At 38.9% G+C, this 19912-nt stretch overlaps 1 protein-coding gene across 1 annotated transcript in view; it reads left to right on the plus strand.

Annotated features, from left to right (window-relative positions):
- The window catches only part of THSD7B (thrombospondin type 1 domain containing 7B), a 732294-nt gene that overhangs the window by 323077 nt on the left and 389305 nt on the right, over positions 1–19912 (plus strand). Inside the window, exons 7-8 of the mRNA XM_041739265.1 lie at positions 13301–13492; positions 15218–15452. Of these exons, the coding sequence (XP_041595199.1) occupies positions 13301–13492; positions 15218–15452 (427 nt within the window). The remainder of the gene's footprint in view (positions 1–13300; positions 13493–15217; positions 15453–19912) is intronic.

The following is a 19912-nucleotide window of genomic DNA, read 5'->3' on the forward strand; positions in this document are numbered from 1 at the left end:
TATTTTCTTTTAGCAGCTCTTTGAGTCTCTGCCATTTATCTTAGCCTTTACTCTTATGTTCTCTTTTTTCTCTTTTATTAGCTATTAGAGTTTTTTTTTACCTTATGAGTATACTTATATCATTATTATATATTTTGTTTTCGCTTGTGTTTGTCTCATTTATCTAAACATACATTGCTCTGTTTTTGCTGAATGTCCCTACTTTCCTCTTCCTTTTTTTTAATTGAAGTTCGACTTCCAACATATGGAAATATGCACTATAATTATAATTATACCCAGTATAATACCCAGTGTTCATCCCATCAAGTGACCTCCTCACTGCCCATCATCCAGTTACACCATCCCCCCCGCCCACCTCCCCTTTCACTACCCTTGGTTTGTTTACCAGAGTTAGGAGTCTCACATGGTCTGTCTCCCTCTCTAATTTTTCCCACTCAGTTTCCCTCTTTCCCTTATAATCCCTTTCACTATTTCTTATATTCCCCATATGAGTGAAACCATATGATGATTGTCCTTCTTTGATTGACTTACTTCACTCAGCATCATACCCTCCAGTTCCATCCACATCAAAGCAAATGGTGGGTATTCATCCTTTCTCATGGCTGAGTAACATTCCATTGTATATATAGACCACATCTTCTTTATCCATTCATCTCTTGATGGACACCCAGGCTCCTTCCACAGTTTGGCTATTGTGGACATTGCTGCTATAAACATGGGGGTGCAGGTGTCCCAGCATTCCACTGCATCTGTATCTCTGGGGTGAATACCCAGTAGTGCAATTGCTGGGTCGTAGGGTAGCTCTATTTTTAACTCTTTTATAACCTTCACACGGTTTTCCAGAGTGACTGTACTAGTTCACATTCCCACCAACAGTGCAAGAGGGTTCCCCTTTCTCCACATCCTCTCCAACATTTGTGTTTCCTGACTTGTTAATTTTCGCCATTCTCACTGGTGTGATGTGGTAATCTCATTGTATTTTTGATTTGTATTTCCCTGATGGCAAGTGATGTGGAGCATTTTCTCATGCACTTGCTGGCCATGTGTAGGTCTTCTTTGGTGAAATGTCTGTTCATGTCTTCTGCCCATTTCATGATTGGATTGTTTGATTCTTGGATGTTGACTTTCATAAGTTCTTCATAGATCTTGGATACTAGCCCTTAATCTGATATGTCATTTGCAAATATCTTCTCCCATTCTATAGGTTGTCTTTTAGTTTTGTGGACTGTTTCTTTTGCTCTGCAGAAGCTTTTTATATTGATTAGTCCCAGTAGTTAATTTTTGACTTTGTTTCCCTTGCCTTCTTAGATGTATCTTGCAAAAGGTTGCTGTGGCCAAGTTTTAAAAGAGTGTTGCCTGTATTCTCCTCTAGGATTTCGAATGATTCTTCTCTCACATTTACATCTTTCATACATTTTGAGTTTATCTTTGTGTATGGTGTAAGAGAATGGTCTAGTTTCATTCTTCTGCATGTGGATGTCCAATTTCCCCAGCACCATTTATTGAAGATCCTGTCCTTTTTCCAGTGGATAGCCTTTCCTGCTTTGTTGAATATTAGTTGACCATAGAGTTGAGGGCCCATTTCTGGGTTCTCTATTCTGTTCCATTGATCTATGTGTCTGTTTTTGTGCCAGTACCACACTGTCTTGATGATCACAGCTTTGTAATACAGCTTGAAATCTGGCATTGTGATGCCCCAGTTCTGATTTTCTTTTTCAATATTCCCCTGGCTATTCAAGGTCTTTTCTGATTCCACACAAATCTTAAGATGATTTGTTCCAACTCTCTGAAGAAAGTCCATGGTATTTTGATAGGGATTGCATTGAACGTGTACATTGCCCTGGGTAGCATAGACATTTCCACAATATTAATTCTTCCAATCCATGAGCATGGAATATTTTTCCATCTCTTTGTGTCTTCCGTAGTTTCTTTCAGAAGAGTTTATAGTTTTTAGGGTATAGATCCTTTACCCATTTTGGTTAGGTTTATTCCTAGGTATCTTATGGTTTTAGATGCAATTGTAGATGGGACTGATTTCTTAACTTCTCTTTCTATAGTCTCATTGTTAGTGTATAGAAATGCCACTGATTTCTGGGCACTGATTTTGTATCCTGCCACACTGCTGAATTGCTGTATGAGTTCTAGCAATCTTGGGGTGGAGTCTTTTGGGTTCTCTATGTACAGTATCATGTCATCTGTGAAGGGGGAGAGTTTGACTTCTTCTTTGCCAATTTCAATGCCTTTTATTTATTTTTCTTTTTTTTTCTTTCTTTTTCTTTCCTTTTCTTTTCTTTCTTTCTTTTTTTTTTTTTTTGCCTGATCACTGAGGCTAGGATTTCTAGTACTATGTTGAATAACAGTGGTGAGAGTGGACATCCCTGTCATGTTCCTGATCCTAGAGGAAAAACTCTCAGTTTTTCCCCACTGAGAATGATATTTGCTGTGGGTTTTTAGTAGATGGCTTTTAAGATGCTGAGGAATGTTCCCTCTATCCCTACACTCTGAAGAGTTTTGATCAGGAATGGATACTGTATTTTGTCAAATGCCTTCTCTGCATCTATTGACAGGATCGTATGGTTCTTGTTTTTTTCTCTTGTTGATATGATCTATCACGTTGATTGTTTTATGAGTGTTGAACCAACATCGCATCATGGGGATAAATCCCACTTGGTCATGGTGAATAATCTTCTTAATGTATTGTTAGATCCTATTGGCTAGTATCTTGTTGAGAAGTTTTGCATCTGTGTTCATCAAGGATATTGGTCTATAATTCTCCTTTTTGGTGGGGTCTTTATCTGGTTTTAGGATCAAAGTAATGCTGACCTCATAAAATGAGTTTGAAAGTATTAGGTCCCTTGATATCCTTCAGAACAGCTTTAGTAGAATAGGTGTTGTTTCTTCTTTAAGCATTTTTTTTATTATTTATTTATTTATTTATTCATGTGAGACACAGAGAGGCAGAGAGGCAGAGGCACAGGCTGAGGGAGAAGTGGGCTCTGTGCAGGGAGCCTGACGTGGCGCTCGATCCTGGGTCTCCAGGACCACTCCCTGGCCTGAAGGCAGCGCTAAACCACTGAGCCATCCAGGCTGCCCATCTTTAAACGTTTGATAGAATTCTCCTGGGAAGCCACCTGGCCCTGGACTTTGTGTCTTGGGAAGTTTATGATGACTGCTTCAATTTCCTCACTGGTTATTGGCCTCTTAAGGTTTTCTCTTTCTTCCTGCTCCAGTTTTGGTAATCTGTGGTTTTCCAGAAATGCATCATTTCTTCTAGATTGCCTAACTTGTTGGCATATAGCTGCTCATAATACGTTTTAAAAATCCTTTGTATATCCTTGGTATTGGTCATGATCTCTTATCTTCCATTCTTGATTTTATTAATTTGAGTCTTTTTTTTTTCTTTTTAATGGTTTATCTATCTTATTAATTATTTCAAAGAACCAACTCCTGGTTTTGTTGACCTGTTCTACAGTTCTTCTGGTCTCAATTTCATTGAGTTCTGCTCGAATCTTTTATTATCTCCCTTCTTCTGCCTGGTGTAGGTTTTACTTGCTGTTCTTTCTCCAATTCCTTTAGGTGCAAGGTAAGCTTGTGTATTTGAGTTTTTTCAAATTTTTAGAGGGAGGATTATATTGTGATGTATTTCCCTCTTAGGACTACTTTTGCTGTATCCCAATGATTTTGAATGGTTGTATCTTCCTTTTCATTAGTTTCCATGAATCTCTTTAATTCTTATCTAATTTCCTGTCTAATTTCCTGGTTGACCCTTTGATCTTTTAGTAGGATGTTCTTTAACCTCCACGTGTTTGAGTATCTTCCAAATTTCTTCTTGTGATTCAGTTCTAGTATTAAAACGTTGTGGTCTGAAGATATGCAGGGGACAATCCTAATCTTTTGGTATTGGTTGAGACCTGATTTGTGCCCCATATGGGGTCTATTCTGGAGAACGCGCCATATGCACTTGAGAAGAATGTGTATTCAGTTGTGTTCAGATAGAAAGTTCTGTATATATCTGTGAAATCCATCTGGTCTATTGTATCATTTAAGGTCATTGTTTCTTTGGTGTTCTTAGAATATCTGTTATTTGCAGAAAGTGCCATGTGAAGTCTCCTACTATTAGTGTATTATCATCTAAGTATCTCTTTACTTTTTGATTATTGATTGATATACTTTGCAGCTCCCACATTAGGGGCATAAAAATTCATGATTTGCAGTTCTTTTTGTTAGATAGACCCTTTAAGTATGATATAGTGTCCCTTTTCATCTCTTACTGCAGTCTTTGGGATAAACTTTAATTTATCTGATATGAGGATTGCTACCCCAGCTTTCTTTTGAGGACCATTTGAGTGGTAAATGGTTGTCTAACATACCATTTTCAGGCTGGAGGTGTCCTTAGGTCTCAAATCAGTCTCTTGGAGACAGCAAATAGATGGGTCTTGCTTTTTTATCCAGTCTGAAACCCTTCGTCTTTTGGTGGGATCATTTAGCCCATTCACGTTCAGAATTACTATTGAAAGATATGAATTTAGTGTCATCGTAATACCTATTCAGTCTCTGTTTTTCTGGATTGTTTCTTTGGGCTTCCTCTTTCTTTTACAGAGTCTCCCTTAATATTTCTTGCAGCACTGGTTTGGTGGTCACATATTCTTTCAATTTCTGCCTATCTTGGAAGCTCTTTATCTCTCCTTCTATTCTGAATGAGAGCCGTGCTGCATAAAGTATTCTTGGCTGCACGTTCTTCTCATTTAGTACCTTGAATATATCCTGCCAGCCCTTTCTGGCCTGCCAGGTCTCTGTGGAGAGTTCTGCTGTTAATCTGATATTTCTCCCATATAAGTTAGGGATCTCTTGTCTCTCACAGCTTTGAGTTTCTCTTCATCCTTGGAATTTGCAAGTTTTACTATTAAATGTCAAGGTGTTGAATGTTTTTTATTGATTTGGGGGAGGGAGCCTCTCTATCTCCTGTATCTGAATGCCTGTTTCCCTCCCCAAATTTGGAAGTTCTCAGTTATGATTTGTTCAAATATACTTTGTGGCCCTCTCTTCCTCTCAACTTTTCCTCATGGTCTTTCTTTTTTTTAAGATTTTACTTATTTATTCACGAAGAACACAGAAAGTTAGGCAGAGACACAGGGAGAGGGAAAAGCAGATTCCATATGAGGAGCCCGATGAGGGACACAATTCCATGACCGGGATCACGACCCAAGCCAAAGGCAGACGCTCCACCACTGAGCCACCAGGCACCCCTCCTCATGGTCTCTTAATTGCTTTTCTTTTTTTTCCTCAGCTTCCTTCCTTACCATCAAGTTGTCTTCTATGTTACTCACTCTTTCTTCCACCTCATTAACCCTACCACTTAGGACATCCAGTTTGGATTGCGTCTCATTGAATTTGTTTTTAATTTCAGCCTGATTAAATCTAAATTCTGCAGTCATGAAGTCTCTAGAGTCCTTTATGCTTTTTTCCAGAGCCACCAGTAGCTTTATAACTTTTCTTCTGAATTAGCTTTCTGACATTGAATTGAAATCCATATTCTGTATCTCTGTGGCAGAGAGTACTGTTTCTGATTCTTTCTTTTATGGTGAATTCTTCCTTCTAGTCATTTTGCTTAGTGTAGACTGGCTGTATGAGCTGGCTGAGTGAAGAATATCAACCCCGTCCTAAGTAAATTCCACCCTAGATGATTCTGACAAGGTCAGAGACCAGAAAATGAAAAAGAAGTTCAGAACAAAATAAAACAAAAGACCACTAAAGTGAAAAACTTTAAAACAAAGTAGTAAAAGAAAAAAGAATCCCAAAGAAGAAGAAAAAATAAAAAGAATCAAAGAAAAGTAAAGAGGAAAAAGAGAAAAATGGGAAGAAGGGGTGTACTAGGAGATGGTGGTGGTAAAGAAGTGGTGGTGGAAAGAGAATGTAATTGATCTGAGAGGTCTAGAGGATGATCCTCTTGGTTATGAGTCTATTTTGTTCTGTATGTTTCAGCTCAGTCTCAAGTTTATGTAAACCAGCAATACTTGTAGAAAGCCCCAACATTGACCACCAAAACATAAACAAGATAAAAGAGGGGGGCAGAATGGGAATGAAGAGAGAATATAATCTCACAGAATGAACCAGCACAGTGTTCCACTTGGTTCTGGGTTTATGCTGGTCATGGTTTAGAAGGTATTAACTTTGCCAGTATAGAACAAAATGAGGCAGAGAAAACAAAAAACACAAAACAAAAATACATATCTTGTATATCTCCCAAAGTTAAATTGAATATGTTGAAGGGAACCCAGAAGTGAAAAATACATGTAAGACCTATAATTGTAGAACTATGAAAGCAAAAAGGAAAAAAAAAACTTAAAAATGAAGAGCTGGTAAAATATTGTAGTTAAGGTGGGAAAAGAGAAAAAAATTGGAAATTTATAGTCTGATATAAAAAAGAGTTTTATTGGAAAAAGGAAAGAAAAAAAATTTTAAAAAGGGGGGGACCCTCTAGTGTATACTACATTCTCTGGCTATTGCCTCGGTCCTGGAGCTTCCCAGCCTGCTGCATCCAGAGCTCGCCCTTCCCCTGTCCTTACAGCTGGTCCTCTGGGGGCGGGGCCTGCGGTGCTGCGTCTCAGGTGTGCACACCTGGGGGATGCCCCGCCCCTGCCAGGTGCCGGGCTCGGCGGGCGCCGTTGTCCCCCAGGCCCGTGTCCCCCGCCCCCGCCCCTCCTGGGTCCCCACCCGACCCCCGGCTTCCCCTGAGGCCCCGGGGTGCGCTCCAGCCCTGCCCCGAGATGGGCCGCGGTGTGGGTGCGCTTTCCCCCGGCGCCCTCCTCTGCTCGTGACCCCGGGACCTGGGGGCTCCCCCGCCCTCCTGCCAGCCTGCCCGACCCCTGCTGACGCCCTGGAAACCTTTCCCTCCCAGGAGAGGAGGGCGGGGTGGAAAGTTCCCGCTTCCCGGGGACTGGGCCTGCCTGTCCCCAGGCTCTCCCTGCCCCCTCGGCGGGCTCCCCGGGGGCCTCCCCCACTGGATTGTTGTTTATTTTTTCTCCACCTTCCTACCTTGTTAGAAGCGCAAACCCTTCTCTGGAGCGTTCCAGCTGTGCTCTCTTTACATCTCAGGTGGAGTTTGTAGGTGTTCAGGATGGTTTGAAAGTTATCCAGGTAAGTTGTGGGGCGTTGAGCTGAGGACCCTACTCTCTTACTTTCCTCTTCCTATTTGGTCTTGTGTTCTCTCTCTTATTATACCATCTTTCCATTCTGAGCTTTTTTTCATCCACTTATCTTTTCCATTTTTGCAATATTCATCCCCACCCCAAGATGCAATTCCCAGATGACCAATGCTCACCCCTTTGGGCTTATCCCAATATCACATTTGCTGATTAGCTGACAATGGATTGTGTAGAATCCCTTCTTTATGCTTTGGCTGCAGCTAAAAGCAATGTTATGTGGAGTGCAGATGTGCAATAGGAGCCAGGAAGCAGGACACTATCATAGATAAGAATATAGTTGTAATGTCTAGTAGATGTATTTTCTAGGCCCAATTCAGACACTTCCCAGCTATATAGCTTTGAGGAGGGTTTGTTTTTAACCTTCCTGTGTCTCAGGTGTACCAACGGTACCTAACAGATGATGCTATGCTTCATATTCAGTAAGCCACTACATTAATGTGGTTAGCACAGAGTATGATATGCTCTATGCTTTCTCAAATATAAGATGCTGATGTTATTTCATCACAGTTATTTTTGTTTTTAGGACCTTGACAATCTCTAATATCGGGTTTCTTCATCTCTCTATATGTGTCAAGTAGGTAGACAAATACATTTCGAATTGTGAGATGAGTAAGCAGAAACAGTCATTGTATTGCTGGCACTGCATTGTTGCACACAGATTCTGCTTAGCCCTTAGCTTTTGTTTTATTTTTTATTGGCTTGAAATATAAACATTTCCTTAGCTGATTAGGGTCTCAGTCCAGATGTGGCCAGGGGCTGCGTACCTTTAAGAAGGTAACATTTAAATTTAAAAATGAAATTAAGCACATGTCAATTCCAGTAAATCTGCTATGTACTATCGGTTGACATCTTACTCAGCTGTTGGCAAGCATTTAATCAACATTTATCGGCATTCTTTTCTGAGATTTAAATAGGACATAAAATTTTATGACATGTAGAGTATTTTCAATAACTGTTTCATTATTTTCCATAGATAGTATAATAGCATACAAGAGAAAATATCAATAAAGTACCCAGAGTGCATTATTTGAGAGAGAGCAAGATGGTTTGAAGTTTACATACTGACAAAATGTTGGTCTACTCTCCAAATATACTGTAGCTTTGTGAATAGCTGGGTTTCTCTTTTCTTTCTCCATTTTGTTTATAATCCTTTCTCTTCTCTACACATATTATAGGTCAGAAAACAGAATAGTAGTTGTTTATTCTATTGTTATAAAAGATAGATAGGGGCTCCTGTGTGCCTCAGTCCGCTGAGTGTCCGACTCTTGATTTCAGCTCAGATCATGATCTCAGGGTTGTGAGGTCAAGCCCCTTGTTGGGCTCTGCACTCAGTGAGGAATCTACTTTAGATTCTCCCTCTTCCTCTGCCCCTTCCCCCTACACTTGCTCTCTCTCTCCTTCTCTCTCTAAAATAAATAAATAAATCTTTAAAAATACAAAAGATAGATGGTACTTCACAATATTAAATTCTAATTCCTTAGAGGTCATAAAACAATGTTATAGGATGTAGCATATGGCATAGGTATAGTTTAAATACCAGTTTGCTGCAGGAAGCCCAAATTCTGATAGCTTATTAGCATTAAATTTACATGGTGGCTTGACCAGTAGCCACAGAGTCTACATGAGCTCTTTATACTTTAAGTAGTATTTTAACTGGAAAAAGAAACATTTTCAGGGAATTGTGACTGAATTCAAATGTCAGGAATCTTTCTTTCATCTAAGTACTTTTGCTTTTAGCTGGGAATGGGTAGACAGGAGGACAGTAGTGTGAGCTATGGCCAAGACCTAGTCATCTGGCCATCTATGCCATAGTCCCCAGAGTTACAAACAAAACTGAATGATGAATATGACCCTGAAATTTTGCTCTTAGACATATACTGAAAATAATTGAAAACAAGTACTCAGACATGTACATATATAAACATGTGCATAGCAGCACTATTCACAGTAGCCAAAAGAATGGATGAATGAATTGTGGTATACACATACAATGCAATATTATTCCATCATAAAAGGAATAAAGTAGTGTATGTGGTACAACATGGGTGGACCTGCAAAGTATTATGGTAAGTGAAAAAAAGCCAGATACAAAAGATCAGAAATTATATGATTCCATTGATATGAAATACTCAAAATAGATAAATCTGTAGAGACAGAACATAGCGTGGTGCCTACCAGAGTCTGAGGTGAGAGGGTAATATGGAGAAAATGCTTAGTGGGTAAAGGGTTTTATTCAGAGTGATGAAAATGTTTTGAAACTAGGTAGAGGTGGTGGTTGCACAACATTGTGGTTTACTAAATGTTACTGAAGTGTTTACTCTAAAATGGTTAATTTAATATAATGTGAATTTCACCTTGTTAAATTATTAAAAAAAAATACTGAGTGGCCACATTGAAGCAGCATCATATTCCATGTTCTAAGTCACAATTGGTTTAAATAAGTCTACTCTATGAGGAGAGAATGTGGAGTTTGTCATTATTGATCCTAGGGAGGCTGATGAGGGCTGGAAGCAATTTCACAGTCTTCTTGAAAGATGAATTCAATTTCCCTCTTAAATATATTCTATTTTATTATGACATTAGATTATCAGAGCTTGTGAAAATCACTTTTAATGGTACGTTTCTGTCCCATGTGCCACTTTATTTTCCATGCTTGCCTGAGATTTCAGTTGGTCTCATTGATCCATCTGAGAAAATGAAAACAGGAAAGTATAAACACTCTTCTTTTGAGATGGATTCTCTCTGTACAATGGGAAGATAATTATACTGATGTAGATGGGCAGATGAGGTTATTCAGGCTCAAGTGCTTTATTTTTGGCTCTTAATAGTTTAGATTCACCAGTCATATAAATAAAATGATCTGGATAATTATAAATAGTTTTTATAGTTTATGTGAACCCGCCTGTGAAGCTGTTGGTTGTTATTTGTACACATATATGAGTGGCAAAGCAAGTGTTTTCCATGGCTATGACATAAATCTCTAGATTTTTCGGATAAAGAAGACCATTAGGTTTTTGTTGCATATATCTTTGCAAACTTTTTTTTAAAGCTTTGTACATATTAAGAGTCCTCCATGTGCTAGATGCCTTGCTATGTAGGTCACATAAATGATTTATAATCCTTAGAATATCCCTGAAATGTCTTATTTCTTTATTACAAATAATTGAGGTTCAAATAAGTGATGTATTCAGGAGGATATATGGTGCTAGCATTCTCCTTTATTTTTTTTATTATTATTATTTTTTTGGGATTCACCTTTAGACACTTGACAGCTAGGATACTCTGTGACTAGGATCCCATTGTGCAGCTCACTCACAAATTACAGACCCTGCTTATGACTAATGGTTTGGTTTCCCTAAAGAAAATCTCATCTGTTTGCTCACATGTCTGAATTAACCTGTATAGACAAGCTATCAAAATGTTGGTAGGAATTGACATTTAACTGCTCTGAGGAAATAGGTATATCAGTTTATACGAAAGCTTAGGTTTTAAAAAGCATTTGAGCTCCTGACATGAATACTGAGGGTACCGAATGGTGGCTGGGAAGGATGTTAAATTTGGGTCATGGCAAACTTGAGCAATGGGAATTTAAAGAAGGGAGAAAGATGACAGAACTTGTGTGTCCATCTAAGTCATTCAGAACTTTATGTCACATCACTCTTCCAATGTGGGTTTTCTCTTCTCATGCACCTTCCCTATTATCTCTTAAATACATTGTATTTTCCTACCACCGTACTTTTATTAATACTTTCATTGCCTGAAGTACCCTCTTTCATTGCCACCAAGTTTTTACCTTTCTATTTTTTCTGTGTTGAAAGCCTTTTACTATCATGCTAGTCTCCAGAGGACCCTCTATTCCCTGAGCTACTACAGAATTTTCTGTCTGAGACACACCTTTGCAACTTGGCATTTGCTTTTGGACTAAGTTTCTTTTGTATATGTTTGTATCTTATCTCTTACGAATCGTGAACTTGGAGGAGGTAAATAGTATCTTCACCAATTTTTGCCCCATCATACATCTTGGATATACTACTTGCTCAACAAATAGATCTCAATTGTTTTATCACTCTTGAAGGCAGGGTTTTCTAAAAACATTCATGAAAATATCACTTATAGGAGAAATTCTCCTCAAAAAAGAATTGTCATTGGTCAAATAAGGCTGAAAACCACTACCCACCATTTCCACCCAGGGAAATTTACATTATACATTGGCATTTTCAACACTGAGTATTTCTTCAATAGGAAACCAGTTTTACTGCTTTAACTCAGTACTCACAGCTTTCTCCCACTTTTTTTGTAAGAGCCCCACTAATCCCTGTTATTCCTCAGAAATGTCATTTGCAAAACACTGTTTTAGAGTATTTTGTATAAGAATTGTGTTAATAGTATTCACAAATGTGGAAATTAACTTTTGATTAGATGCAGATTGGGCATTTGTTTGGTCTCCTTGCTTCCGGACTTGGAAAGCACTACCCTTCGGCTGTATCGGGGTGTGTGTGTGAGAGACAGAGAATATCTGTGTGCGTGTGTTTATGTGTGTAACATATAGTGTGGACTCAACCTGAAAATAGATTAAGACTGAAAAGAGAATGATTGGAACTGGTCTTTCAGCTTGATTATCTGCTAGAATCTCTATTACTTCTCATAATATGCTTGAAAAGTTTTATTTGTACCTCAGGGGCAATGAGCCTGGCCTCATTTGCAAATATGAATGCAGATATTAACAGTGTACTGTCTTCTCCTCCAGGCAGTCTTGCTCACTGTCGGCTGGTTTTATTTACTTCCTCAGCAAAGGAATATCCATCTCCTTGGAATTAGACACAGTGTGGTTAATGGGAAAAGCAGAAGTTTTGGAGTCAGAAAGTTTTAATTTCATTCCCAACTCAGGCCTGTGTGCCCTGAGCAAGTTTTCCCTTCCAGAAACGCTGACTCCTCATCTATAGAACAAAATGGATTAAATCTGTCTCTAAGCGCTTCTTACGAGGATGGTGCCTGGCACAAAGGAGATGCCCCATAAAAACTAGTCCCCTTTGTAGTTATTTTTTGTGTCAAGCATATTATGACAGGAGAATTCCATGGGCTTAAAGTCACACAGACGAAACCGCCTTTCATATAGATGCCATTCCACATTATGTGTTGTTACTTCAAACTATAAGTGACATTATTATTCTACATGTCTGTTTGTTTTTATGAGGAGACTGTGAGCAGGGCATATGGTGAGAGTTGGACTATTATCTGTAAAGAGTAACACTAGAATTCTAAGAATAGTGAGTAAATAACCTAAAAGAGGATTTTTTTTTAAATTATTGTAGTTAGAGATAGAGAAAAGTTACTTAGAAATGATCCCCTTAGTCTTAACATCTGTCCATTGTAAAACAAAACTACCCCCCATTCTTTTATATATATAATTATTTTGGTTTGAGTAGTTCATCAGATCATTCAGAGGGGGAATAATAAATATTTTAGGGAAAATTTCAGATGGGCTTTCAACCTTTGTGTCCACATTATATAATTTTAACCAGAAGTCCCTTTCATTGTGATTTGGGATTATTTACCACTATGTACAAATAGAACAAAAGTATCATCATGTGATAAACTTGTTTAAAGTTATGTTTATGGAGGTAAAAGCATCCAATAGGTAATTAGAATGATTTAATTCCTTATAGCATCGAATAGAATGTTCAACATAAATTGAGGTTTTCGGGCCAACAGACTACTCTGGCCTCTGTTTTGTGGAAAACATATACTTATTATACATGGTTGTCAATAGCACGTCAATCATGTCTATCTCTAGCCATCCATGGCTAAATTGTTCCTGGAAAAAGTCCACTTTGTCCCTGCGAAAGTTGACAAATGAGAGTTTTGCTGTGGTATCTACCTTTCTAAATGCCAAATGATCTCCTGGCAGGTTTGCTTGACATAAATATTATGAATTGCTGAAGAAACCATCATTTTTCACACTTTATTGGTTTAGACACCGGGTGAAGTCTTCTCAGCTAAACTGAAGTAATAGAGGAAGCAACGAACCTAAATGTTCCTTGGACTGTCCTCAATTGTGCATTAATCAGTATCTGTCTCGATCTGGTTGATTACAGGAGAAGATGTATCAGGGAGTCTCTGCCCAGCATCCCCTCCTCCTGAAAGGATGGCTTGTGAAATTCCCTGCCGAATGGATTGTGTGCTGAGTGAATGGACAGAGTGGTCATCCTGTTCCCAGTCTTGTTCAAACAAAAACTCGGATGGGAAACAGACCAGGTCAAGGACTATCCTGGCATTGGCTGGAGAAGGTGAGTAATAGTAAAGGGTTCAATAGTGGAGTCTATTGCTAAATTATTATTATTTTTTCTAGTAGGCAGTTGAGAAAGTCGTATTGTGGATGTAGCCACATATGGATGATAGCTCTATTGCCTGAATAAGAATTAAGTTTCATTTCCATGTATGCCTTTTGTCTAAAATCCTCTAGTTTATCTAGAATGGATCCCATATCTAAAGGAATTGCCTTAGCCCAACCCCATGTATAGGCAATGGCAGTCAGATGGATGTTATTTTTCATTATACTTTCTTGAGGGGAAAAAAAAACAAAACAAAGTTTGATTGACACATATCCAGCTTCAGGTAGCTCATACATTTGGGAATATAATTGAAATATATCTGGTAAAAACAGCTCCAAATTAGAAATCAAGAGACATGGCTCTTAACCAGGAACTGCCACTAATATCGGCCTGATTTCCTGTTCTGTCATGCTGGCATGTTGTGAGAGGGAAGAAGATGAAGGCTCTGAAAATGGCTTTGAAGGAGCTAAAATGTGCTATGGAAATGTAAACGGGTGACATCAGAACAAATTGGAGGAGCAGCTGTTTCTATCATTTACAGTGATGGTCTCTGTCCCCAAACGCGCATGTCCTTTCTTTCAGGCTCTCCCTTGGCTTCCTCTGCCTATGGCTCAGTTAGAACAGCAGGGGGTGTGGCCCCTGGCTGTGAGGAGCTCCTTTTGAAACAAGATTCTGTTCTGTGATCCTGAAAAATGGGGCCAGGGTCAAGATGAATGAAGATTTTCATATTCTTAAAGTGCAGTTGCTTCCCACTCTTGTCTTTTATATTTCTGGAAGGAGAAAAAAGTCAGTAGAATTTAATGGGAAAAAATAACAAGAATAACAAAACCAAGGTCACAAATCTTTTTGAGCATTTGGCCCACTGAATAAAACATCATAGGGTGGAAGAGTGGGGGAAAAATCAATACTTTAGATAAATGCCAGTTTTACATGGATATAAAAATATGAAAGAAAAGACAGTAATGAAATTTGATTGTCTGACTCACCCAAGAGTGTAAGGATGCACATCTGTCTGGTTTCCCTGCCAGTGGATAACACATTGTCAGATATTATTTCAGAGTTTAAGGCTGGGCTCTCTTCTGCCAAACTTTAAGAAATACTTCTGGACTTCTCAAATTGCAGTAGAATGTATTGGTTGATGGAGGATGGCTGTCTTAAAATGATTCTCTGAGAAAAATAATGCTGTCTTAGGAAAAAGGTGCCATATATAGGTAATGTGAGTATAAATGCATATGTTTGACCTAATATCACTTCAAGGTCATGGGCTACTACATGTAACTGGCTAATTTATGTAGTCATCATGTTACTAAAATAAAAGCAGATTTATTTGGAGTTTATCGCAGAGATACATGATCTGAAGGTGGGAAATAGAATCTGGTTTTATTGTTGTTGATTTGAGTTTTGATTTAATCAATATGTGCTGCTGCCTATTACTTAAGAGGGAAAAGTGAAATATATTGTCCTTAGATTGTTACTCAGGACAAAAGGACCATGGCCCCAGAGTGGGCAGAAAGGTACAGAGGCTCAGGCCTTTGGAATCCTGTATCAAAAACACCATTTTTTTGGACCATTAAAACAGCAAAAATAACAAAATTAAGAACGACAAAATGACAGAAACATGGTAATAACAAACAGCAACAACTATGTCTTTTTTTTTTTTTTTTTTTTTGATTTTCGCAGGTGGAAAACCATGTCCTCCTAGTCAGGCCCTCCAAGAGTATCGTTCATGCAATGACCATTCCTGTATGCAGCTCTACTGGGAGACATTGCCTTGGGGCCCCTGTTCTGAAGACACATTGGTAACTGCCCTTAATGCAACCATTGGCTGGAATGGAGAGGCTACCTGTGGTGTGGGCATTCAGACGCGGAGGGTCTTCTGTGTCAAGAGTCACGTGGGACAAGTGATGACAAAAAGGTATCACCGATAATTTATTGAAAAATGCGTATGATTATTGGATAGTTGAGTATTTTTAGTCAAAAACATTTATCAAGCAACGAATATGCTTCAGTGTATGCTAGAGGGAAAAAGTGTTGTTTCTTTTGAGTCTTAAAGACTAGAAAATCTCTCTCAGAAACAAAGGTAGAAACTGTTATAATATGGATCATTAGTAAAGTTACAGTACATGCATTAGTTCATGGAAAGTAAACGTGGCCCACAAATACTGAATCCGTTTAAGTAATCAAACATTTTCTCAACCTTGTCTCAGTATTTTTGGCTTTTTTTAGATCATGTAAGGACTAGGACAATGTGAAGGTACATCCTCCACTTTGAAAGTATGGGGTTGTGGTACATTTTTGTTAGGTTCCATTGATCTTTTATGCCTGTTCATGCCTGTAACTAGGTTGCAATCTCATACATGTTAGACTCTGCACATTAAGATATAATTTCTTTTAAAGATTGTATTTATTTATTCATGAGAGACACACAGAGAGAGGCAGAGACATAGGCAGAGGGAGAAGCAGGCTCCATGCAAGGAGCCTGATGTGGGACTCTATCCTGGAACTCCGGGATTACACCCTGGGCTAAAGGCAAACAGCCAACCTCTGAGCCACCCAGGCGTCCCTGAAGATATAAATTACAAAACAAGACAAAAAAATCAGTAGGATAATTTGGACATGGGAACTAGGTTATAGAGATCAAAAAGGGTCAGAGTCAGTTGCAAGTGATAGGGGAAAAGGAGTAATCAAGCAGAAACTCAGCTGTGGGAGTTTTATCTCTTGACCAATTGAGGAGACACGGCTTTTCCTCTGTCCTTGTGGGAAGCCTCATGGAAAAGAAGATGTAAGGGACCTAGGAAGTATACAGTGACTGGGTAACTGTCCTGTCTGTGCTGATTTCCTAGTGGATGTGTTTCAACTAGTCTCCTCCTTATTGTAGAAACCTCCCCTCACTGCGTCCCTCCCCCTACCGCCCCCCCTCCCCCCACAGCAGTGATACATCACCAGGATGCACATGCTCAGGGTGTTTTGTCTAGTATCACAAACAAGGCAACTTAGAGCTCTGCCCCAGGAATTTCCCAGTTGGGAAAACGAAACCCTCTCTTCTTTCTATTCATGAGGCTCTAAGTATACGAATTGACAGTTGCCCCAGACATGGTCCTGGAAGAAAAAGCAGGCAAGGACAGTGGAAGTGATGCTCAGAAAGAAACAGAAACTAAAGCAGAACATGTCCTTGGCAGCATCAGGCCCTGGTCCTGTCCGGCTAAGTATGCCCCACCCTTCCTGGCAACGTTTGCTCTTCCACCTAATTTAATCCAATTTGTGTTGCTGTCCTGGGCAACTCAAACAGCTGATTGATTTCACCTTGGGGCACCTTGATACTAGGCTCTGGGCCTTATCCACGCTGGTGTGGAAACTACAAAAGCTGTGTAAGGAAAGGCATAGGAGCTAGTTAAGAGAAGTGAACGGCTGATGGCAAAGTAGTGCAGACTGACCAGATACACATGTTGGAAGGTCCGATGTGCAGATCGTTCTGCAAATGCAAGTGAAGATGATATGACTTGAATTGAAGCACAGTCCAGGAGACCTCATCTCTCTCTCCTCCAAGGGTGGCTTTCTAGAGGGCTGGAGTTGGATGTTCTTAATTGCTGCAAACCCAGACTTAAGCACAATGTCTGGCATTTAGTGTACCATAAATGACCTCGGAATTCATGAATGAGGGGCACCTGGGTGGTGCAGTTGGTTAAGCATCTGCCTTCAGCTCAGATCATGATCCCAGGGTTCTGGAATTGAGCTCCATATCAGACTCCCTGCTCAGTGGGAAGCCTGTTTCTCCTTTCCCTCTGCCCTTCCCCCTGCTTGTGTTCTCTTTCTCTAACTTTCTCTCTCTCTCTGTGTCAAATAAAATCTTTAAAAAAAAAAAAAAAGGGAATTCATGAATGAACTAGATTTATGTGTAGGAAGCCTATAGGGTTCAACCAGGGTTGGATATGAATTGCAGAGTACTGAGAAAAGCTGATGTCTATCCTTTGTTCAAGAAAAATTACTTTATTTACCATCATACATTTTGGCAAAGGGGACTGCCATAAAGAGTAATGACTAGATCATATGTATTACCTGCTACTCTTATTAATTCGTAGATGTTATTTCTGTGTTAGACCTGACTCTACATTGCTTGTGCTGTGAACAATGTGGACATACCAAATGTGGAATACCAAATTATGTCAGTTGTGTTTTGCAACTTGCCCAGTGTGCGTAGCACTACATGGACTGATTGAATCAATGGTAGTTATAGCCAGACATGGACAATATGTTTTACATATCACCTGGCTCAGGTGAAAATCTATTTCACCTGGTTATGAAAATCCTAGAAGGCTTATGAAGCTATTATGCAGACATGAGAACTCCTTTTATCTTGGGAAGGATTGCAGCTTTGATAATGTTCATTTTTATGATGTAAAGTTTCAGCTGCTTAAAAAAGATGCATGGAATATTAGCTTGAATATACAAATAAAATTAAATATGGCTTAGGTATAGTAGTAAACTCTCCATAAAATGCAGCAAACTATTACTCCTTATCATGATGTGAAATTTTTGTATGCCTGATGTCTGATTTTCTCCCTGACACAAAACTTTTCAGCTCTTAATCAGGACAAGAAAAATCCACTTGATATGAGTATGGTTTGTTTATTTCTTAGCAAAGGGATATTAGAATTGAGAATGATACCAAATAAATTGTAACATAAAGGCCTTTTTGGACCGTTATGTTCAAGAAGCCTGTTTTCTATTCTTATAATTACTTCAAATGACAGGTGATTTTTTTTTGTTTCTTTGTTTGTTTATTGTTGTTGTTTTCTTTGTAAAAGCCCGAGCACATAAATGTTGTTATTGTGAATACCATCCAGTTTTGCTCAGTTTACCGTCACAGAAAAATGAGTTGCACAGATGTCTTAACACACACACACACACACACACACACACAAACACACAGATATTGCTAATTACTTTTTACACTGCTAATGAGGCTGGAGACTGAATTCTTACTGTATGTAGTCAAACAACTCTGCTAAATATGAGGCGCCTGAATTGACTTTAGGAAAATTAATTAAAAATTTATAGGTTAAGGAGATTAATTGAACTAAGAAGTTAATAGCTAGTGTCCATGAAGCACATAGTGAGATAATGAAACTATTAGCAGTAGAAAATATCCTTTGCTCTGCCCTTTCAAAAAATATATATATTTTTGGTTCTTTTTATGTGAAAGCTATGGCAGTGGAGAAAGATTCCCTGCCATTTGTGAAGTCCTCAGGGTGGGAGTGGAAACAGAAAAGGAGGAGGGAACATCCTAAAGAAGGAGGGGCCTTCAGGGTACAGAGAAAGAAGCATGTCTCCACGGAATGGATGAGCTGATATAATGTACTTTATCTCCAAGCCGACTGCACTGGGAGGCAGAGTTCCTTGCAAGTTCTTGCTTCCCTGGGTTGGTGTTTGGTTTCTATGCAATTGTATAGGTTAGAATGTTACCATTGTTTGAGTAATAGAACTGATCATATCAGAAAATGAGAACCAGCCAGGGCACAAGGGGAACAGAAGTGAGAGCTTATTGGGATAGTTCTGGGGTTTTGTTTGGTCTTGTTTCACTATTCATTGTTTTTTTTTTTTTTTCAGTTGCAGTGTACAAAGAATTAAAAAAAAAAAAAAAGATTAAAAACACACAATTCAAAGCCTTCCAAAAGTCCTGATAAGGCACTTTCTGCCTTTAGTGTGAAAACACCTGGCATTGTGTGAGATACAATAAAACAGGGCTCCGTTTAAATGTTTAATGTTGACAAAGTTGGCAGGTTTGCCCCACCTAGCTGAGTGAGACGTATGTTGGTTCTGGGTCAGGGTACTGATCAAAGAAATGGAGCATTGTCTCTGCATCTTGATTATGGAGGCATAACTGGAAAATGGCAGGTCTCTGTAGCTCAGTTTGATGCATTTCAGCACAGGGTTTATAAGGAGCTAAAGGCTGTGGGGCGACAATGAGATAATAGTTATGGAACATTCCAGTGCTGGTCCAGGGAAATATATGTGCCAAAATGAAATACATTCATCCTTTTATTGAGAGCACTGCCTATCTTGGATCAGAGTGTTATGTGAAATTAGGTATAAATTATGACAAAAGCCAAGGGGCCATACTTTGTTTACTAACTAAAAAGTGAATTCATATGTTTCCCGGTGTTAAGGCTTTAATTTTATTTTGGAAATGGCTGGATAAATTAGCCTAATATCCCCAGGGATTTTTTTTGTCTTCAGGCTCCAATAACATTGAATACTATTCAATCATTCACTTACTGTTATTAAATATTTACACTGAGCTTAAAATATGGCACTTTGAAGATATAAGATGGAATCCATCATTAAAAATTAGTCTATGTATTGTGCATGCATACA

Source organism: Vulpes lagopus, chromosome 24, assembly GCF_018345385.1.
Source record: "Vulpes lagopus strain Blue_001 chromosome 24, ASM1834538v1, whole genome shotgun sequence".
NCBI lineage: Eukaryota > Metazoa > Chordata > Mammalia > Carnivora > Canidae > Vulpes > Vulpes lagopus.